The sequence below is a fragment of the Leptinotarsa decemlineata genome, unplaced genomic scaffold (genome assembly GCF_025532065.1).
Source record: "Leptinotarsa decemlineata unplaced genomic scaffold, Ldec_3_MD MMD2_tig00000026_RagTag_RagTag, whole genome shotgun sequence".
Lineage (NCBI taxonomy): Eukaryota > Metazoa > Arthropoda > Insecta > Coleoptera > Chrysomelidae > Leptinotarsa > Leptinotarsa decemlineata.
Window position 1 is genome coordinate 3076586 of NW_027412539.1, and position 24469 is coordinate 3101054.

Consider the following 24469-nt stretch of genomic DNA (forward strand, 5'->3'; position numbering starts at 1 on the left):
CACTCTTGGGAAGTTGTCATTGGAATCATAAATTATTGGAAAACTCCACTTTTGGAATGAAAGATTGAAATTGACAAAATATATATTTCTAATTAGATGTTGTCTGAGAAAATACCAGACTTTAAAATAATGATGGGCTAATGATATCCTACCAAAAGAAGACAACTCTCAATGTACTATTTTGTTGAGAAAATAAGGTGAATTTTAATTTTTCCCAAAAAATATTCGTTTATTCAACAATTTTCATTTTGTCCCCTCCAAAGTAGACCCCCCTTAGGTATAATACACTTATGCCAGCGTTTTTCCCAATCCTGAAAGCTGTTCTGATATGAACTTTTTGGTATGATCTTGAGCTCACTTAGAGATTTGGTTAACATCTCCTCAGTCGTGACAAAACGCCGTCCTTCCATGCGCCTCTTCAATCTTGGGAACAGGAAAAATCCTTAGAGGGCAAAATCTGATAGATTTTGAACTGAGGTGTTGTTTGTGGCGAAAAAATTACGAACAAACAATGAGGAGTGAGCAGATGCATTTTCGTGATGCAATAGCTACGAATAGTTATTTCACAATATTTCGAATTTGACGTGCTATTTTTTATCTTGGCGCTCCTGGACTCTTTCATTGGGACGATTGGACTTTGGTTTCGGTGTCATAACCATATAAACATAATTCTCCACCAGTTATGACCCTCTCAAGCAAATCTGAATCGCCATGGATGTTATTTAGTACGGTCAAATTAGACTAAAAAATAAGAGTGAAGGTACATAAATTTACAACAAGCTGTAAATGCGTGTAATTGTTCAAAACATAGTTAAAAATAAGATTTTGAGATTCTGAATGATTGCGATGCCTGGAAAAAAATGTATTCGAGGTGAAAGGTCAAAAATCTCAAAAAAAAGATTTTCGCGATTTTTAGGAAAACAGTAAGTTTTGTCATGAAATAACCCCATATAAAAATTGTAGATCATAAAATTCTATACAAAAAATGTATCGATACTTTTTTTTCTTAGAGCCACCGTTTCTGAGATACGACGAGTCAAATAGTTGTGAAAGTTGTAATCGTCATTATATGCATAAGTATGCCACGTATATACATCTCTGAAGTTGTAATTTGAGTAAGACATGAGGAGTATTCGTTTCAGACGCCGAAGTGCTAACATCAAAGTGAAAGCTTAGTGTTACCTGAAGTGCAGTGATAAGAATTTTACTTATTCAGAGAGATATATCAAAGTGTAAGAATAGTGCCGAGTCTACACAAAGCACTAAGAGATTAGTTCTTTTCAGAACTGTGTGTGCGAAAGCATACGGTAAAAGTGAATTCGATAAAGTTTTCCTTTTTCAGACTCTTAGGACCCTGCCCATTGAAAAATGGAGGAGGAATATAGGAGACTAAAGGAGGAAAACCAAAAAATGCAGGACCATGTGGCAGACATGAAGAAAGACTGCCACGAGTTGAACGTCAAATACGAGACGGACACACAGAGACTCCAGGAATTAATAGAAGAGACATGGAAGAGACTGGAAAAAGCCGATGCCGAAAATGAGGCCAAAGACGAGAAGATAGCCGAACTAATCGACAAGATAGACAAAATTGAAGGAAGGAAAACAAAAAAGGAAACCAACAAGGAATAAGTGAAAAAGAAGAAAGAAAAAAAGGAAACACAGAAGGACAAGGACAACGAGGACAAAAAAAAAGGTAAACAAAACCGATAAAGTCCCCAGAACAAAAGAGGATCCGCGAACAACCAAGCGTCCAAGACACGCGGAGGTGAGTTCAGAGACGGACTCTGACGAGGACGGGTTCCAACGAGTGGAATCCAAAGAAAGGCGTAAGGCAAAAAAGAGAACAGAAATAGAAATCCAGGAAGATACAGAAATAGACGTGGAAACGACGTTCATAGCAATGGATGCGAAAACAACGTCCATAGCAAAGCCAGGCACACCAACCAACCGAAAGAAAACCCGGAGGTCCCAGTATGGCCAACCCCCAGGACAAACGAACAAGTCCTACCAACACAAACAAGTTCGGATACGAACCCGAACGAGAAACAGATAAGACCCACGACACCACCACCGATAGTTGTCCACGACAGCAAACGGTGGAACAAGATATCCAAAGGCCTCGAAGCCCGAAAAATCGGGTACAACAAGGCGAGGCTTACAAGGGATGGCATATACATCCACACTAATAATGTGGAAGAATGGCGCAAAGCCACGGAATACATGGAGGAATTCCGCCTGGAATTCCACATATATACATTAAAAAAAAACCCATTCCACGCGGTCATCCGGGGGATACCGGAGAACGTGGAGGAAGCAGACGTAGCAGAAGACCTGAGGAAACAATGTTTTGTAATGTCATAGAATGACATCCAGAAAAACAAGGCAATTACTGCCGCTATTCCTGGTCGAAATGCCTAAAAACCAGGAAGAATTTTACGCAATAAGAACATGCGTGAACCTGATTGTGCGGGCGGAGCCGCAAAGAATAAACAGAGGAACAGTAAGACAGTGCCACCGATGCCAATACTTCGGGCACGCACAGAGATGCTGCCACGCAACCGCACGTTGCGTAAAATGTGGAGAGCAGCACGAGACCAGGAAGTGGCAAACCATAGACACGTGTTTCGGGCTTTTGGCCCATCACGTTTCTATGGTTTGCCACTTCCTTGAGTGCTATGTCCGATTTAAAAACTTCTTTATCTATATCAAGACACTCGATAACCTTCGTATTTATATTATTTCCTGGACCCGGATGTCACGCAGGTAGCTATAGCTGCCTCCGTGGTGATTTTGATAGTTTTCTTGTGAACACAAGATCTATTAAGTGAAACCACAAATGTGCGGCTGGCTCCTGCTGGTGGCTCCGTGCATTTGTATTTATTTCTTCTGGTAACCAAGTGTTGCCCATCCTTACACTTGGCTGCACCATACTGATGATGGGCCAAAAGCCCGAAACACGTGTCTATGGTTTGCCACTTCCTTGAGTGCTATGTCCGATTTAAAAACTTCTTTATCTATATCAAGACACTCGATAACCTTCGTATTTATATATATATATATATATATATATATATATATATATATATATATATATATATATATATATATATATATACATATATATTTATATATATATATTTACATATATACAGAGACTTAGACTTGGACATGCAATATGTGGACGTGTATATGAGAGAACACGCAGAAAGCGTGTTCGATAGAATCAGATCGCACAACAACCCAGCGCTAGGCGATCTACACGATGCGTTGAACATGGATGACCCCAGGTTCCGAAAAAGGGACAAATATCCAAGGCCGACAAAGCAGAACCAAAGACCGCCCTCATGAGTCGCCGTAAGGCGACTCCGGTAAGTATAACTAATCAGACTTTCTTTCAGCAAGTTCACCGCAAAACAAATCGACCGCGATTCCAGAATCCTTAGACTCACTGAGGAACGCCCGACATTAATAACAATAGTCTCCGGTTAGTTTTTGGGGGCCCCCATGCAAAAATTCAGTTAGGAATAGTCATGACAAAACAATTTTTACCGATCGCGAAAGAATAACACCTAAAGGCTGACTTTCGACCAAAAGAGGTCAGATGTCAATCTTGCTGAAGTGCCCATCAATAAGTTGAGGACCGCTCGGAGAGCGGGGGTGGATGGAGTGGCGTAGTAGGTTCTCCTCGCTAAATGAATGGGGGGGAAGCTCCTACTTCAAGGCACTCAACCCGGGAGGGAGCATGGGGGGAATTTGAGTAAAAATATTTTTCTTTTGGTATACATGAGTATAAATATGAGAATATCAGGTAGAATGAAATCCAGTCCCTTAATTTGTACGCTAGTGTAACCTCGAGCCAACATCTGTCTCCCTGTTCAATTGTGTGCGTGGCTAGGGTCGTATACCTGGTTTGTGCCAGAATGTCCAATTAATAAAATACCGTTAGTCTTGAGCGCCACGCTGTAGTGAAAACATGTGTTTAAACTTTTCTATTTCGTGCTGTTTTGAGATGTAGACTTACTCGTACTTCTTTCTGCTCGAACTCCACCTGAAAAAACTATTTTCTTTCTAAAGCCAGGAAAAGCTCAAAGTCAAACCGAAATATATTAGTCAAAAAGTTTATCTACTTTTGCAGAGTCAAAATCATTTTCACACGCAATAACTGGCTGTAATACGACGTCTGCATTTTGGAGGAGGGGTAAAGCAACAGTCTTTAAAATGTTCGAAAAATAAGATTTAGTTCAAAGTGTTGAAGTTTTCAGAAAAAGTAATTCGACTCAACAAGAAATTATCACCAACAGGATTCAGTTTCTTCTTTCTATGTACAAAGTTCCAAAAAAAAATACCTGCTTAGATAAGTATCGATATACACGTTTCGTAAAAAATACTAAAAATAAGAAACAGGTGCAATTAGCTTGTCTTCCTCCAACCTCAGTTGCTGCTCATCAACATCTTTTCCGGGTATATTACCAAGTTCAAGTGTGACTTGGTTATCAGCTGGACCCAAAATACTGGGGTTGGAAGTTGGTCGACAATGCATTAGAATCTATTCAGACTTTACTCCTACCTGCACCGGAAAAACTGCTGAACACAATTTTTGCAACTGTGAAAAGGGATGCAGCGCTAAATGTGGTTGTAAAAAAGTTGGACTGTTGTGTTCTCTGGCATGTACACATTGTCAAGACCAGTCATGTTATAATGGTGAATCACCAATAGTGGAGGATTTATTTGATACCAACGAGGAAACATGCGATACATCACTCTTGACGCAGTTCACCTACACCCAGGATGAACATCAAGAAGAAGAAGATCAAGAAGAAGAAGAAGACCAAGAAGAAGAACGACAAGAAGAAGTATTTGAAAGTTATGACTCAGATGAATAAATTTTTACATTTTTTTAATTTGAATCGCTTTTATAATTCCCAACCCTTCCTAATATATTTTATTATGCAAGTTTTCAATTTGACAGAATCACAACAGACATGTGGAATAGGCCTACTGGTAAAACCACGTTTAAAAAAACGCGCCAAGTACACTACCTCATAGGTGGCGTGGAAACATGTGCATATAATGACAATTACAACTTTTACAACTTTTTGACTAGTCGTATCTCAGAAAAGGTGGCTTTAAGAAAAAAAGTATAGATACTTTTTTTGTAGAGAATTGAGGTTATTTGAGGTTTTATCATAAAATAACCATTTGAGGTTATTTTATGATAAAACTCACCCTTTTCCTGAAAATCGCATAAAACCAATTTTTTTCGAGATTTTTGACATTTGACCTCGAATAAATTTTTTTCCAGGCATCGCAATCTTTCGGAATTTTTAAATCTTATTTTTAACTATGTTTTGAACAATTACACGCGTTTGCAGCTCGTTGTAAATCTATGTACCTTCCAATATCTAGATTGACCGGATTAATTCAACAATTCCTGAGTGATGCTCATGCGATGGAGTTTTTGGTCAAAATTCAGCACTTTTGAAACAAACTTCGCTGCCACACGCTTCATGAGTCAATTGATATGCCGTCATCCTCAGCAACTTCTCCAATGGTCATTCGACGATTCCCTATAACGAAATTTTTCACTTTTTCAAAATTTTCATCGATTGTTGATGTGCTGGGGAGACCAATGCGAGCTAACTTTCATGCCTCTCACCAACAAACTGAAAATGCAAAACAGCCGGAACATATGTGCAAAACAAGTGTACCAACATAAAATAATAAAAAAAACGGTAATCGAATATAAGTAACCTGCGAATTTTGAACATTCACCTTAGTTTTTGAACAGCCCACCACACCTCATATTCGAATCTAGAAACACAAAAGAGAATGATTCATCGTTAAGTGAACTTTGGACTGAAAATGGTTTTTGAAAAGACTGAAGGATAGCCTAAATATAGACGAAAAGTCAGAAATATGTTGGGCAATCTACTTTTAACAACTGTGCTGGAAATGATAATGAAAATAAAAATATATAAAGCGAATGGAAACAAAAAACTAATATCGATCATTACTACTGATAACAACATTTTCGACAGCATTAGATAGAGAACTGGCTGATTGGTTCACCCCAAGACTGAGATATATCTTGTGAGGTATCCAGGTGTTTCGTAATACGATAGCACGGTTGTCACAGTTGTATTTGTACAAATTCTGTGTCGTGCTTTTATAGTAATTTGAATAACTACGAATACCTGCCAAAATTTTACATGATAAATTCATTAGCAGAATCATTAACCTATCTAGGAACAACTCTTCAGACTGGAGACCAATGAATATATAACAATTTTTACCTGAACTATCATTTCATCTACTTTTAAGATCTGTCCTGATTACCAATTTCTTTTTCGCAAACTGAATTTAAGGAAGGAGAACAATTCAAATATATTTGGTCATTGAGCAATGATCTCAGATTTATTGATTTATAAACATTCCAAAAAGTGGTATTTCAAATACAATATGTTATAATCGTGATTGAATTCGTGCTACTTTGTCAGAAGGTGATTCGCCAATGTGTAATTGGTATTTTTAATAAATAACTACTTCTATACCCTTTTATTCTTCTGGAAAAAGTTCTACCGGTTTGTTGGATATAAAATTGTGGACAAGAATCACAATAATCTATCCGACACAGAAAATTTATTTTTTTTGATGACTTTACCCAAATTATTATTTTTTGTACGTTCAATTATTTGCCTTCTGAAAAACGAGCGATATTATCAGTAGGATCACCAAAATTAGTTAGAGTTACATAATGTTCAGGATCATTCTTTGAAACTGAGTAGACCTGGTTCAAAACTTATTTCTGCAATATTTTAGAAAGAATTGTGTCAATAATATTCACCTAGTAACCATTGTTGACACGAATATGTTTTATGAAAGTCAGTTTTCTTTGAAAATTGTCTTCTGAAAGTGAAATATTCAATAGTCTGTGAATCATACTACTAAATGTTGCAACTTTATGTTAATATGGATGTATAAATGAATTGTGTATAAGATGGTGTAAGATGGTTTGTGTAAAATTGCAAAATCATGTTAATTATTGATTCTATTAATGGCTGAGTCTGGGAAATCCATAAAGATTTCAACTTTCATCTCAGTCGTCAATTTAATCAAAAAGTGGATGGAATTAAGGAATTACACAAAGATATTATCTACGTGTATGTACCAATATGAAAAGTTGTTAATAAGCCAATTGGTATGGATGTTTGAAGGCAGTTGACAATGTTTCGTGGTGTATTTCGGACTTCCATTCTCTAATAAAGTGAATTGAAATACCTGAAAGAATCTGTAAAAATTAAAAAAGAAATCAGCTGCAAAATAACAAATACTTGTATATCAAGCAAAAAAATTGAAATTACAATGAAATGAAATACAAGCAACAACTAAAAAATAAAAAAAAAATCAACTTTCAACACGAGATGAAAATCAAAAAAACTATTACCAAGAAATGAAAATTAAAAGGTTCCAAACCAAGTTACTTCACGACGTATCGATTGTTCGTATCCACAATCGTCTTCGGTTGATAACTGATTTTTTGGTTGTTGCTTGCATTTCATTTCTTTGTAATTTCAGTTTTTTTGCTTAGAATAATTGTTATTTGTCACCTAATCTCTTTTTTAATTTTCAACAGATTCTTTCAGGTATTTCACATCAATTTATATCATATTAGACAATGGAAGTCCAAACTAATGAAATGCAATTGGTATGGATGTTATTCTCCATGTTGTCCATGATAATTTCAGCTAACAAGGGACTCGCTACAAAAGTGAAAACTGTCATTGAAATCATAATGAATTTTGAGCTAAGCAAATATTTAGCAAATTTGAAAATTTGAGGTTAAATATCAGATTAAACTGGTTTCTGTTCAAAGTTGAATACACTGGTGTACATGCTTGAGAACCTACGTACTGTCCTAGATGAGCAACACCTTATTTCTGTTTATTATGCACAAATAGAGACACGCCTACGATATGGAATAATTTTCTGGGGCTGGTCCGCATATGCTTTCAAAGTTTCCTTGGTACAAAAAAGAATCGATAGAACAATTGCAAAAGTATCTAGTACCTATTAATGTGTGGATTTGTTAAAAAAATCTAGGTAATTAACTCTACCAAGTTTGTTTATCTTTGAACTTTGCGTTTATGTTCATTCGAATAAATGTTCTTTTGAACTTGTTAAAAACAAACACCAAGTAAATACGCGTCAGAAGAATGATATATATATATATATATATATATATATATATATATATATATATATATATATATATATATATATATACCATTTAATAAATATAAATTAGGATGTAATTCTCCCAATATCGTAGAGCCACAGCTCTTCAATAAGTTACCGAATTATATTACCGAATCCCCTACCTTGAATGTTTTTAGAAATAGATTGAAAGATATGCTCGTAAAGAAGTGTATTTATTCTGTGGATTACTTTTTGTCCGGAACTGACAGATGAAAATAATTTATATTCATCCATTTCTCAATGTATTTTATTAGGTAAAATGATTTCTGTTTATCTGACGAATCCCATACAATGTATATTGTCGAGTGGAAAATAAAATATTATTATTATTATTATTAAAAGGCAATCAACAAACCCAATTGTTCATATTGACGGAATACTAGTGAATGAATTTTCGACATCAAAAGATAGTGATTGGTCGTTGTCCGAAAGAGTTACGTTTTAGTGTTATCGACTAATTGGAAAGTGTTATTTATACTCAATCGTGGTTTGGAAACAGTGTAGGACTGAAATATTTTCATGAGCATTTCCATAACTTTCATAGATGGAGCCGTTACAAAAACACCACAGATCTAATTGGAAAATCAGTTATATGTAATTTGATGAGAGAATAAAATTTGGGTGGTTACGTATTCATGACACATGCGCCGCGTTTGTCAAATTCACACATCACTATCTCTATTGACCTTAGTGTTTCTCTTACTTTTTTCTGATGAAGGGTTATTGGATCATCTTCCGGAATATCGGGATTTCTCAAGTGGAAATCTCACATCGAAGTGTGTTTTTGAATACGTTTTGATTGATTTCCATCAAGTATAAGTCAGTTCCATAATATTTTCAAATAATTATAGAATTCTCACACGTTTTTATTATCATTTATATTGAAAATTCTATAATGATTATCATGGATAGAGTTGATATTCACATCAAGTAACGAGTCAGAGTGTTCATAATTAGAAATCAATATATTTCGATTTAAATAATAATGATCTTTGTATACAAAGATCTTTATCATTATAAGCTTCAAGAAATTGGATGGCTGAACATGGAGAAAAGATGGTTACTTCACGCTGTCTGTTTTTCCCGTAAAATAATAGTAACAAAAAAATCTTCATATCTTCATAGGAAAATCACATATCGTACGGACATTCATAACCTGAATATTCGATATAAAAATATGATTGCAATGCCAAAATTCAAAACAGAAGTGTTCAGGGGGTCTTTCAGGTACCAAATTCGTCGAAAGTATAGTTCTGCCCCCAACCCACCAAAAAATTAAATATCACATAGTTCCAAACTTAATATAAAGACTATTTGTTGGACTGAAATTAAATCAAGCTATTGATATTTTGTGAGGAATAGGTGAAGTGAATTCTTTGTGAAAGGTATTTATTCGTATTTATATTATATCATTATTGGGAATGAACGTTTTTGGCTTTCCACTACTCAATCTTGTTACAAAAAAATGTGGGAAACTTCCAAAGAAAGGAAGGAAGTGATCAATTTTAAAATGAGTAACTCTATACATGGTTGTGTAGATCATGCAAAGAAGTAACTTTCAGACACAGCTGGAAGTAGCAGAAAGCCAAATACTTTTTTTCCCAAAAATTAGTCACTCCTAAAAATGTAACCCTTTCAATTTAATATCATTATAGATAACAATCACAGTTTCAGTTTTGTTTTTCTTTTCTCTTTCTTTTTATTTGTTCTCTTTTCAAGGTTAAGTGGAAGAACATTTTCCGTGATGTATTTCATTACGAGCGATGAAGTTTGCCCTTTATTTCAATTGTAAATTTGAAATATAAGTTATATTTTGTTTTCTGTTTTGCTTATGAAATAATGAAGGCGTTATTATTATTATTATTATTATTATTATTATCGTCATACCGCGTACTGTATCAAAGAATTTTTTCTCGCCCGAGAGTTTTAGTTTTTTGTTAACTTTTGAGATATTAATTTGAACTGTATGTTTTCGAAGGCAATCATAATGAACATGAAATGCTCAAAGTAACTAAAATGTAATCTCAAAAACTATACCTCACGATTTGATCTCCACAAACTTGAAATGTATCCATTAAAAGAAACAATTCGTTCAGGCCAGTCTCAACGCCCTACGTACACTGTAGGGTAATGGACTGACACCTACCAAAAAACAACTACTCTCCTGGCTAACACCACAAAGAGCGTTGGATTATATCCGACAGGTGTCAGTGCAGGATTCTCCATCGAAGTTATTCCTGAATATGCTGTTACCGATACAACTGCTGCAACGATTTTTCAATTATTAAAACACACTTGCAGACCGGTTTCGGGCTATTTGGTCACTCGTCAGTGCAAGGTGGTGTCTATCATCAACATTGAGTCGATGATTTTCGATAATTGAAAATCGAATTCCTTCAGATTATCGTCGTTCAATTAGAAAAGCAGCTAGTCTCTACTCTATTCCATATGGTACCCTGCAACATCGTCTAAGAAATCGGTTTCCATCTGAAAAAAATGTGTTAGGAAGAAAACATGCTAGCTGATTATGTTATTGAATTGTCAAATTTTCTATGGAATAACACCAGTATACGGAATGCATATGAATATGCTGTATCAAACAATAAAAGAAACAGCTTCAATGATAATAAAGAAACATGTGGAAAAAAATTGCTATGGTTTTCTAAGGAGAGTTCCACAATTGTCCTTAAGAAAGCCAGAAGCGACTAGTGAGAATAGAGTACTAGCTTTCAATAAAGCAGATATGAATGTGACAACACTAATGAAAGAGTATAGTTTTCGCCCGGAAAGTATTTGAAATGTGAACGAGACCGGAATAACAACCGTGCAAAAACCATCTCGTGTTCTAGCATCAAAAGGAAGAAAGCAAGTTGGGTTCATTAGTAGTAGAGAGCGAGGTCAAACCACTACTGTAGTTTGCTCTATGAGTGCTGCGGAAGAATATGTACCACCAATGTTTGTTTTTAAGAAAAAGAATAAAGGAGGGGTTGGGTAAAAATGATCCAGTTGGCTCAATCTATCACTGCTGAAAGTCCGGTTGGCTGACCGAGAAATTATTTTCCGAATGGTTAAAGCATTTTTGTAAATTCGTCAAAGCCTTCCCTGATGATCCCGTCATGTTTATTTTAGAGAACCACACCTGACACTCTACTCTGCAATCCTATAATTACTAGCCTGAAAATGGAATCATAATGGTTTCTCTTCCCCTATGAAGTTCAGCCATTGGATGTGACTTTTGTCTCTGGCTTGAAATCTGCATATAATCACGAATAATGTGTCCAGTTGATGAAAACACATCACTCTCAAATAATTGCTGATACAAATATTGCAGAGTTATTTGCTAAAGCCTATAACCGAGTAGTTATTATTGAAAAAGGTATAAATGGTTTTAGATAGGAATGTATTTGAAGAGGATGATTTTACTCCAATACTTGACTCAGGACTTTCGATGAATTACATCCAAAACCTAGACAAAGCAAAAGAAAGAAACAGAAATCCCAAATTTTGACCTCAACACCGATGAAAGAAGAATTGGGAGAAAAAAAAATGAAAAAACAAAAGAAAGCAGTTGTTATTGTCAAAAAACGCGAACTTACTGAAAATACAGAAACTAAGGAGCCAAACAAAAATAAGAAACCTGAGATTAAAGTAATAGAGGAAGAAACACCATCAACATGCTATGTTCGCGGTGAATTTGGGGCAGATAATGAAGAAAGGTGGCGAAGCAGATCACGTGGCACCTGGTTTCATGCTGATTGTACAACTGCAGATTATGCAAAAGACTTCACATCACGTAATTATTGCGAGTGAAGCGTATTCATCATTTCTTGATTTTTTCAAAATTTTGGTCAATATTTCCCCACTCGTGGTCAATATTTCTCACTAGTGGTCGAGTTATATCAACCAACAACTTTTTGTATTTTTTTACACGCTTCATATCAGCTTCACCTGTATGTATGTATGTATGTATGTATGTATGTATGTATGTATGTATGATTGTTTGTATGCATGTTTGTGTGTAACTCTCAAGATCGGGATCTGTATTGACAGAATTGATCTATTCGCGGGCAGATGGCGCTGTTCGTAACCTAATCGATATTACTTGATCTATTCGCGGGCTGATGGCGCTGTACGTAACTATCAATTATTGCTTGATTTTTTTGCGAACAGATGACGCTGTACGTAACTATCAATTATTGCATTCAAATCAAATCAAAATATACTTCATTGTTGAAGATGAAATCTCATTGACAAAGTGTTACTATTCTAAGAAATATAAGATATACAACTTGAAAGATATTGTCGAAGATAAAATATTATTGTCAAAGTGTTATTATTTCAAAGAATATAAGTTATACAAATTGAAAGTAATATTTGAACATTTGGTGATTTCAGCATTTTGGGGTGAAAAAGTAGTCAGAAAGTACCCGTGATTCAGTACAGAAAAAAGTTTTGAACGAAACGGAAGATACATTTTAAAGTCTAATTCGATTATTTGAAAGCAAACCAGAATATGGATTTCAACAATGTAAATTATACACCTAAAAAATTCAGTTACTTGAATATTTAAAAAAATGGAAGAATTAGAATTAAGATGCTTGACATACATATCAAATCAAATGATTGATTTGAAAAATAAAATTATTCACTGAAAAAATACTTTTAGTCCATTAATATTTTGAATGAAATTTCAAATCAAAAACATCAAGACTGAATTGTTTTTTAAAATTATTACTGCAAATTTCCCGTTTACTTCAAAACAAGTTTTACAACTGTCCGCCCTCTGTTGGAGACTTAGTGCATCTCATTATTACTATAGAATTTAAGACCTCAAACCAATGCTCAAACTTTCATTATGTTGTTTGAGAGGAATATCACGCTGTCTGCGTGCGCCATCTGTTAAAGATTTATAATACTAGTGACTAGAACTTTTGAAGAACATCGAACTAAAAAGTTAAAAATATTTTTTTTCAATAAGCTTAAAACAATAACGAACGAAAAATACTAGTATTTTTATATATCAAACGCACGTCGCTTTTTCACAATATTACTAGTATTCTTCTTTCGTTATTGTATTAAGCTTATTGTTTTCAACTTTTTACTTCGATGTTCTTCAAAAGCGTGTTTTTTAGTTTTTTTTAAACTATATTTATTATTTTTTTCTGAATGAAGGGCTTTTAGAGGTTCAGTTGTGCTTGCTCACCTTCTTTGAATATCAGTCAATGTATAGACATCAATATATGTGTCTCTTGTTACCACGTATTTATTTTATGAATTATTTAAGTTGTTGGTCGATATTAGATCACGTTTCCCTACAACAATTTAGTTTTCAGGATCATGTTCGAATTGATTTATAAAATCGTTTTCTGTTCTGAAACACCCCACTAAGTTTAAAGCGCGGCAGTAGTTTTACTTGTTATGGCCCACTTTGTATGGGATATTATCAACAGTTCGATCTATAGTCGTATTTACTTTCTGTTGGAATTCAAAATTCCGGAAATCAGGTAAGAAACTACCGTTGTCGTTTTTAAAAAAAAATACCAGTAATTTTCGGACCCTCGAGAGATGTTGAAAATATACCCCAATCCGGCGAAATCCTACCAGTATTGTTCAGAACTGATATTCAAGTAGTTAGTGGTCTCCAATAACCCCGCAGGAACTATTATGTGGCTCTCCTAGAATAACTCAGCTTGTTAATTTCAGAGACGATTGTTTTCGGTTTATTGAATCGAAAGCCGGCTCCAAATGCTGTTGAACTCTGCACTTTATTAGCCGCTTCATAGACGTTATTGGTCCTCTAGGAGTGAATAACTGCTGCAGTTCGGTTCAAACTCGCAAAATAAAAAGAGCGAATTGTTCAAAGTCATTAACAAGTTCAGGATTTATAGTAATGAAGGAAAAACTTAAAAAAAGATATTCGAAACTAATGATTCGTTTCTCTTAATTTCTTTTGTTTCCTGGAACATGGTGGAAAAAAAAAGTTGAAAACTACCTGAAACTAATACTTAATGATTCACATCAGTCGTGAGCATTTTAAAGTGGACAATTATTCTCGTAATGATCTAGTAGGAAACGGATTCGAGTGGAAGTAGTTGAATATCTATAACAATGGAATTATCAGAGTCGAGAAGGAATGTCGACAAAATATAAATTGTGGAGTCTGTATGAACATATTGTATCACTTTGTGTAATAACTGGCATTGCGATAGTGACAAAATATTATTTTATTCATTGAGATCGAGGTCGATCACCCGTTTCTTCGATGTCGATATTTTTCCAGTTGAAAAAGTGTTGAATTACTTTATGACTGTCGGACCTTCGAGCATCGTTGTGGTCATGTTAAATTTGAGCTAGTCTAAACAAATGAATATATTGCATCCTGCCGATGATCATACAGTTGGAAAAGTTAAAAAACGCTAAGATGAGGTTTTTGTGGCGATCGTAGCTGACGCGAGGCCTTGGCAGTTTTCTTCAGGGAGACACAAAAAGTCGGTCACCGGAACTCGTCGAGAAGTGATCGGGGGTCTCATCCCTCAACCTTCGAGGCTGGGGAAGATGGCCTAAATAGGGGAGTTAATTTGTTTCTAAGCGCGTGGTGCGAAGTTTAAGTAAAATCGGTAGTGAAATCATAAACTGGTAATGGGTACAGGGGAGTTCGAAATTGAAGTGTTGGTGTTGAAAACACATCCGGTCAACGGAACCGATGGTTGACCATGAACCACCCAAAGAGGCGTTATGTGAGTGTTGTAATTTTTTTTACTAACCAGTTGATATTTAGAGAGAGTTCACATATCATTTTGTCTGAATTCACTTTCTATTTGCAAAGAGGTTGCATATTGTTGGGTTCCTAGTGCTGATAGTTAATCTAGAGTACGATTACAAAAAAAGAAGTGAAAAGTTAAAGTTATACACCACTCTCCTCAGAGTAAAAGTAAAACCGTGTTGGTGCATTTCTAGTTAACCACCAGTTTAAATTATTAGTAAATAGCATAGTAAAATTGGCGGCATTTCCTCTGTTCTATTTTCTATTATTTTATAGAATTCAACATTTTCTTATCTATAAGATTTTACACGTTTTTTTTATCATTTTGTCCATATTGTCGTTTTTTACTCATTATACTTTATATTTGATACCTTGGACTTTCATTTTCCTTTGGACTAAGAAAAACACCATCCTCGTAGAGTAAGATGAAGTTAAGAGAACAAAAACAAATAGGAGGCTTTTTTTGTCAATCTATCGAGAAGAGAATAGTGAATGAAAAGCATTTTGATTAAGATTAAAATTCAGTTCTGGAACCACATAATGAGAGAGAATATAAGTAAATATACCAAATGATCAGATTCGGCCTTCGTGCGATCGGCACGAACCCTACAGCCTTTGTGGAAATTGCCTAATTTTTGTACGTTGTTACACTGACCGAGAAAGGGATAAAACCAGTATTTATTACATTTGTATAGATGATGTCAACCTCTTTTCCAAAAATGTTGATTAAGATTATTGCTCACATCAGTTTGCATAGGTGGGGAAAGGGCAAAGCGGGGCTACGGGGCATAGCGGGGCGAACCTTACGCAGCTCGAAGCAAACGCCATACAAACTGTCAAATGCGTCGCTGTGATTGGTCGTTAGTCGGCCTGTTACCTTCATAGGCGAAACACGCCATTTCGGCAGAATTTTGTGTGATATTAAACGGTGAGGCTCAGTGGTTTATGGTACCTGGGGTGAAGTGGGGCACACTATTTTGATTATGAAAGGGTGCCCCACTTTGCTCCGTTTTGAAAACTTCAAATTATGATATATTTATTTTTTACGGTTTCAGCTAATATGGTCCGCACGTACAAGAGGAAGATTGAACAGCATTCATGGTCTATGCAAGCTATGAAAGAAGCAGTAGACAGTGTTGCGTCTGGAGAAATGGGCTACAGGAAATCAACAAATATACACAACATTCTACAAACAATATTAAAAAGTTATGTTTCTAAATATCGGGGCAATCCAGAAGACAAGCATCTTTCAAAAGAAATTGGGTCATTTTCAAAGCGTGTTTTCTCCCGATCAAGGGAAAGAACTAATCAATTACAAAAAGGTGATGGAAGCACGGTTCCATGGACTGACTTCACGTGACCTACGCAAAATTGAATTTGAAGTGGTTCAAAAAAAATTGAATTTCTCATAAATTTGATTCAGTGAGTGGTTTGGCTGAGGTCGATTGGTTATAAGGATTCCCTGAAACGACATCCCGATATAATCTACAGAAAACCTGAACCTACATCAGCAGCTAGAGCTATGGGTTTCAATAGAGTAGCCGATGAGAAGTTTTTCAACTTTCAGAGAAGATTCACGACGAACATGAGCTTGCTCCACACAGGTGTGTCCACAGTGACTAAAAGTCAATCTAAAGTCCTTGCTACACGTGGCAAAAGGCAGGTAGGAACAAAAACCTCCGCAGAAAGGGAAAAACTGATGACCACAATTTCCTGCTTCAGCGCAGTTGCCAACTATATGCCACCTACCTTCATAATTCCAAGGAAGCGTATGAAACCATAGTTGCTTGATGTGGCACCTGCTTTACCCCTGTGTACTGGGCATTGCGGGTCAAATACTTTTTTTCATTTAAGTATTCACATATCGTAGATTAATAGCGTTATCAACGTAAATGTATCCATAGTTATTCACAATGAATTGAGCTATGTTTCTTTGCTTCAATTCAATCACATTATTTTAGTTTTCAGGGATGTTTAAACGTTAAGTACCCTTTTATGCCTCACCCTCCCCTATGTAGGAAAATCATTTCCGTTAGAACTCATGAATACAATTTTTCACCGAAAATCATCTAATAAACTGTATCATTGAGTTTTAATTTGGATTTCCATCAAGTCTTGGCCAGTTCTATTCAATTTCCGTTACATTCGCACTGAAGTTTCCTCAACTTCCTAGAAAACATGTTTCGAATTGGCATGAAAATTATCAAGTTCTATGTAGTAAGTGAATCAATCTTAATATCCAGATCCACAAAATCTTTCCATAAATCATTTTCATTCAAACATCGGGGAGCAATTTTGAAATTTGAAATAAGGTTCAAGTCCAGGAACATGAAGAAGTAAAAAGTCAAACCCTTTCTTCCTCAGAAGCCAACTCTCCTAAAAATATACCCATTTCAATTCGATTCCTATCGGTGGGATTCAATCGAATAAGCAAATGAATGTCATTACGTACTGTTATCGATTCGTGACATAAAGTCGTGATTTTATGAATGATTTGGGTGCTCCATCTTATAATATTATTCAGATTTGGTGCTGAAGAAGCAGTAAGGCAAATGTCTTGGGCCGAAACATCGGATATCCATCGGTGATGATGACAGTGTTCCATGTAAATGAAATTCTATCTCTTCAATTTACTATATTGTGTAGCAATTCTGTGAGTGATATCTCATACATAACCTTGGAATAAAAACTGAATGGAGAAACGTGTTTTTTGTTTGTATGAAAATGGAGAAGTAGAAAGATAAAACCATTGTTTTCCATTTATTTCTAGGTGATGACAGTGACAAAGTTTAATGAGCAGACAGTAGGAGTTTTTGAATATTTGTTGAATTTCAGTTATTTCTTGTCAAAGAATGAAGAAACCGAAATCAACATTCTTGCTATGATTGAGTTTGATGAAACGATTTGTTTGACAAAAATCAGTTAATAACTGATATGCAGAACTGAATCAGCAGAAAAAGTTGAAAAAGTTTTGATATCGAGCTCAAAAGTATCAGTAACATCATTTGTCAGCTAACGATAGTAATAGGTAGGTATTGTTTTGTGTCTCCTTCAAAATTATACAACTAATTTTATTAATTATTTCATTTTCTGATGAATCAAGGAAAGTCTAACGTCAATGTTTGAGGTAGTATTGTTGAAAATTTGAAATCTGTGCCAATTTTGTTTCAAGGTCATTCGACAGATTGTAAGTTCTTTTCAGAAATGAAATCGGGAACCACCTCAAAGAAACTCTTCCAGCAGTACTGTGAATTCAGTTCACTTCAAAATGGAGCACCTTATAATACCAGAGAAGTTTTCAAATACTCAATACAATATTTTGATTACATCTAAAGATATTGTAACCAATGTGCCAGTGGAGTGATCGTTCCAATTCCGCAATCTAATTTTGCTTGTTCAGTTCGGAAAGTGGCAACGAGAAAATAGTTTCGTTTTTCGGTCTCTTCTCGAATAACGTCAGAAAAAACAAAATGTAATTAGTGAACTTATATTCTTTTCGAATATCACCAGAATTATACGGAAACTCCTAAATTCCGAAACCTCATTGGAATAATCTCTGAAATGGATAACTTTTTCTTGTATCTCTCATGGTTTTTGATTTTTCCATACTGGCCTTCATTGTCTTGAATAGACAGTATATTATATTCGTAATATTATTCAAGTTTTTCATTGTTAAGATATTTGATGATATTCGAATTCGATGAACTTGATATCTGGTTCAAATTTGATGTTATTGAAGCCGAAATCAGGTGAATGACGAACAATCAGATGGTAAAACTGAAAGAGAAATTTCAGTGGAGATAACTTTTTGAGCAATATTGGTTATATCTGGAGAAATGAAAAATTTGTGTAGCAATGGTGGACATGAAATACATATTTGCTGTAGAATACACGTAAAAAATATTGAATGGCCAAACTACGAACTTTACTTTGATGTTTCACTCGAATTAGATCTCACAACCATCAACTAAATCTACATCCACAACTGAATCCAACCTTCGCTTAAATTATGTCTTGCAACTATCAACTAAATCCAGATCCGTGACTAAATACATTTTTTTTAAATAAGACCTTATAACTATAAACTGAATCCACATCCACTACTAAATCCAATATCAATCTACATGTTAAAAACTAGACATAATCGTGTCGGGTAAAGTTATTGCACTCTACAATATTTACTAACTAATGATAACAGAACTAGTTCCCAGCCTCTTATCAATGAAATTGGGGTGTCTTGTCACACGTATGGGTTTATGATGACATAAAACTTCATTTAGAAGTGTTCACCATTGTGTAATATATTGAGTGGATTGATCTCACCACCTTCAGAAATTTCAGAGAGTTGTGGAATAACAACAATTGTAATTGGGAATAAAATATAGATTATGAAATTAATATTTCATCGAGAGAATGGATTGAAATTGAGAACAAACACATGGGAAGGTTAGGTTAGATCCAAAGAGGGTCTCTTCGACCCTCCACCGAAACACATGGGTTTGTAATGTATATACAGTCTGTTGAATGTAAAAGTATTCAATAGAAAATTACTTTTGTATAGTTTTGAATAAACCTAAAGTATATCCAAATTCAAGATAGAGTGAAACAAAACAAAACCGAAGCGTGATGTTCACGTGATCGCCCAGTATCAGATGGTGTTCATTGGTGAATTCGCCTTCTTGGTACTAGTTCGGTACCAGCACAGGGTTGTAATCGGTCGTTTGTGTGTTTGTGTGGCGTGCGTTATAGTATATTGTTTAAAATTGTTTTCCACGATGTCCAGTACAGACACTGCTGATGACACTGTGAGCTATCCTCTGAGTCCAGCTAGGAAACGATCCAAAAAAGACATTTGAGTGTTGAGATGAAAGAAGTGATTTTAAATGTGTTCAAGAAAGGGATGGAAGATATTGAGACATCGACTGTCGACGAAGTCGTATCGAAAGTTTCCGATAAAATTGGAGGGTGTTGCGCTTCGATTTATAATGTTTTACGGGAATATAAACAAAATCATACATTTTCCAAACCGAATACAAATCAGAATCGTCAAACCATTATGAAATCAATAGATGATGCTGATACACATGCAGTCAGGAGGAAAGTGCATGAGTATTTTTCAGAAATGAAATACCCACGATAGACAAAGTACTCACAGAAATAAATGAAGATGTTTTATTGCCTAATTTTAAGCGGTCAACATTCCATAAAGTATTGAAACATTTGAATTTTGTATTGAGAAAACGAGGGCGCAATAGTTTATTATTGGATAGAGAGGAAATTGTGTTATGGGTAGAGAGTATTTGACCAAAATTAAATATTATAGGGAACAACAGAGATCAATTTATTATATGGATGAAACCTGGGTTAATGCTGGTCATACTACCCCTAAAGTATGGGTCGATGAAACTGTGACCTCATCATCTAGGAAGGTTTTTCTAGATGGACTATCCACCGGATTAACAAATCCATCAGGTAAACTTATATTTATATTTAGACCTGCCTCAATCTCAATATATAAAAAGTAACCCTCGTATTTGTTTTATTTACTTACATACCTCTTCATAATTTCAGGTAAAGGAAAACGGCTTATTATTTGTCACATCGGCAATGATAATGGGTTTGTTGCTGAAGGGCTGTGGTGTTTCGAGTCGAAGACAACTGAAGATTATCACGAAGAAATGAACGGTGAACTTTTCGAACAGTGTTTTTCCAAAGTTCTACCCCATCTGGAGGATAATGCTGTGATTGAAATGGACAATGCACTTTATCATTCGCGACGGTTAGAGAAGATTCCGACAACGTCTTCAAAGAAGGTGGAAATCCAAAATTGGCTGCGATCAAAGAATATTAGCTTTGAAGACTCAATGCTAAGAGTACAGCTATTTGAAATTGTCAAGGAGCGCAAGCTTGAATACCAAAAATATATAGTCGATGAGATGGCAGCAGGCCAAAACAAAATTGTCCTTCGCCTGCCTCCATACCACTGCGAGCTCAATCCCATCGAGTTAATATGGGCGGATGTGAAGAATTTTGTAGCTCAGCATAACACCACGTTCAAATTTGCAGATCTCAAAGTACTTTTTGATGAGGCTTTGAAAAGAGTAACAGTGGAGAAATGGGAGAAGTGTGTTCGGCATGTGATATCGGAAGTCGAGACAAAGTTGTGGAAGCTTGATAACATAATAGAGGCACAAATCGAGCCACTGATAATTCAGATTGGTGAGGATGACACTACTGATGAAGACACAAATTCATCCAGTTGAATAATTTTGATTAATATTCCTTTTGATTTTACATAAAATAAAAATTATCAATAATGAAATGATTACGTCTCTTTTCATATAATGCTTGAGTGCGCTGTGAAAAATCCAATGGAAATCTTTTTATATTTCACATATTATCTGCATTTTTTCCCTTAAACTGCAAAACTTGTGCATTTCACTCGTTATTATAAAAAAGTTTTCCTAAGTATGATATAGTATTCGCGATCAACAAGATGTTGGTTCTGAATACGACCCTGGCCAATTCTTGGGATTTTCAATATCACGTGCGTAGGGCATGTCAATGTTTACATCCACTCTATCTTGGATTTGGATAGACTTTAGTTACTCTCATCCGATCAACCCATAAGTCAAAAGTTTGAAGGTCATCCTTCAAGTGTCACATATAGTTGATAACATCATTGAATATATCAGTTCATGAGTTGAGTCGATTCATTTCAAAGCACCCACTACAGTTAATTTTGAAGGAAGTCACCTGGTTGGTGAAATGCGAAGGCGTTGCGGTATTCTTTTTATAGAGTGGCCATGGGAAGAAGTTCATCACTACCTGATATTCAATAGATGATGTGCTACTTGCAGATAACATCATCAATTCAATACCAAGTACCTTCTAGACCCCCTTGGTATATTGCATATGGAACCACATCGTTAAAATTCATGATATTATCCGGAATGTGCTCTTCAAGACCAAGTATTTTGAAAATTCACTTACGTTGTCAACAGAGAAAGATGTTTCAAATCCATAATACTGAAGGGTAAAACAAAGAGGTCGATCTTGCAAGCTACACTGTTGTCTCAGCATATTAAGTTGACGAGCAATATCATTGAGCTGGTCCTGTAGTAAAGTTGTTGCTATTCTGGCTGAATCACAGTCATTGACAAGGTCCGCGACAAGCGAAGTCACTTTGGCAGTTGCTAGAAAAGGAATACTAGCTGCTCAAAAGTCATTTTTGGAAAAAGGACTTGGTTTTCAGTTTACAAAGTGAATTGTGGAAACTGTCCCATATGTTTTGTTGGCCAAACCAAACTCGAAACAAGAGTGTTCCTGAACACATACGATATTCTAAAAAACTCAATAGCAAGAACTCCAGAGTCCTTGTTGAGCGTGAGAGAGAACGTGGGCACTTTTTTGCTTTCACACATACTATGATTCTACATTTATACCATATTTATCTAAAATACTTTTGAGCGAAATGATTCACATTCTCTAACAAGATAGTGTCAACACTAGAAGTGATATTTATGGCCACAATACTGCATAATTTAACTTAATCAGAAAAATATAGTGATACTTTTTATTTTCTATTCCGACTTTTTTTTACATCAATGAAAACAGGTACTACCTTATCAAAATCATAGATAAAGCCATTCCTTTGTTTCATGTTATTGTGTTTGGTATATTTTGAATATTTTGTTCACTACAGTGTTATTTTTCCTCATACATATGTAAAATGTTTGATGATTTTTGAATTCAGTAATAATTTCAACATGGAAGAACTCTTTTCCGGTTGGTAATTTTATTATAATTACATTATCGATTCTCATAAAACTGAAAAAGAATAGTAGTTGATGAGTTTGTGGCAGAATTTAATCAAATCTAATTTGAAACTTTGGCAAAAAACCAATTGTTTTATGCAATAATTTGTGAATAAATATAAAAAGATTAGCCGAAAAAACAATTATATTAAGCAAAAAATAACTCAGATAGAATGAAGTAAATTACAAGCAACAACCAAAAAATAAAAAAAATTGAACTATTAACACGAGATGAATATTACAAAATCATTAACTAGAAATGAAAATTGAAAGATTTTCAACCACGTTACTTCACGACGTTTCGATTGTTAGTACCTATCCACAATCGTTATCACCCGAAGACGATTGATACCAACAATCGAAACGTCGTGAAGTTACTTGGTTTGGAATCTTTTAATTTTTAATTTTCATTTCTTGTTAATGATTTTTTAATTTTCATCTCGTGTTATTAGTTCAATTTTTTAATTTTTTGGTTGTTGCTTGTAATTTATTTCATTGTAGTTTTGTTTCATTTTTTGCCTGATATAATTGTTTTTTCAGCTCATCTTTTCAATTACTAGGGAATTTCAATAATAACTAAATCGATGAATTCGTTTCTCTTACTAATACACAAATTTTGTGTGTGAAACAAAATCGGTTCCAGGTAGAAGGTTGCTTTTATGAACAACAGGAAGGAAAGGCCATGAGAAACCCCTTGTCCCCTTACCTGGCAGACCTGTTCATGAGCAGATTCGAAATGGAAACCAAAGAAAAGTCCTAGGATTTGGCTAATGTATCTGTATGATATTTTCGCGATATTCGATACCAAAGAATCGAATATTGACGACTTTGTTTCCATTTTGAATAATAGATGTCCATCAATAAAATTCACGAATAAGTTAGAAAATGAGGGACAACTACTATTTCTTGACGTTTTGACAATGAGGAGCCAATATGGAGGGTTAGAATACGATATATTTGGAAAAGAAACAAGAAACAAACAAGGTATATTCCTGACAGTTCACATCACTGTGGACAGCACAAACGTGCTGGGTTGAATTTTTTAGTGCATCGTCATTTGACTTTCCCTCTAACGCATGATAGGTTCACAAAAGAAAGACGTACAATACAGGAAATAGCAGCCACTTACGGTTTCTCGAGGGGTATTGTAGATGACATAATGAGGAAGAATTTTAGGTTAAGAATTAACGAAATCTCGACTTTCAGAAAGGACAAGAACCAAGATAAATACATATCAGTTCCATACCACCAATATACGAGGAACTTTGGAAAGATTTTCAAGAAACTAGGTATGAAGGTGGTTTTTAAAACAAGTCATACACTACAGACCTTTTGGGAAGTCCTAAAGACAAAGTCGAGAATTCGGAAAAGTCTGGAATTTACGAAATTGAATATAAGGACTGCGATGCAAAATATTATGGACAGGCAAAAAGATCTATTTAAGTAAGATATAAGGATCACATAGCATACTTAAAATATGGAAGACCTGAAAAATCATCAGTCGGTCATCATATTTTGCAACAGAACCATTCCATAGACTTCAGTTCATTAAGATTACTTAGACGAGTTAACAACAACAGGCAACTAGATGTCTATGAGTGTGTAAAAATAAGTAAACACAATAATATTA

The 24469-nt window shown here is 35.0% G+C and overlaps 1 protein-coding gene across 4 annotated transcripts in view; it reads right to left on the minus strand.

The window, feature by feature from the left end:
- Positions 1-24469, minus strand: part of prom (prominin) — a 455259-nt gene that overhangs the window by 289107 nt on the left and 141683 nt on the right. For all 4 annotated transcript variants that reach the window (XM_074171615.1, XM_074171614.1, XM_074171616.1 and 1 more), the window contains one exon: positions 22016-22218. In XM_074171615.1, the coding sequence (XP_074027716.1) occupies positions 22016-22218 (203 nt within the window). The remainder of the gene's footprint in view (positions 1-22015; positions 22219-24469) is intronic.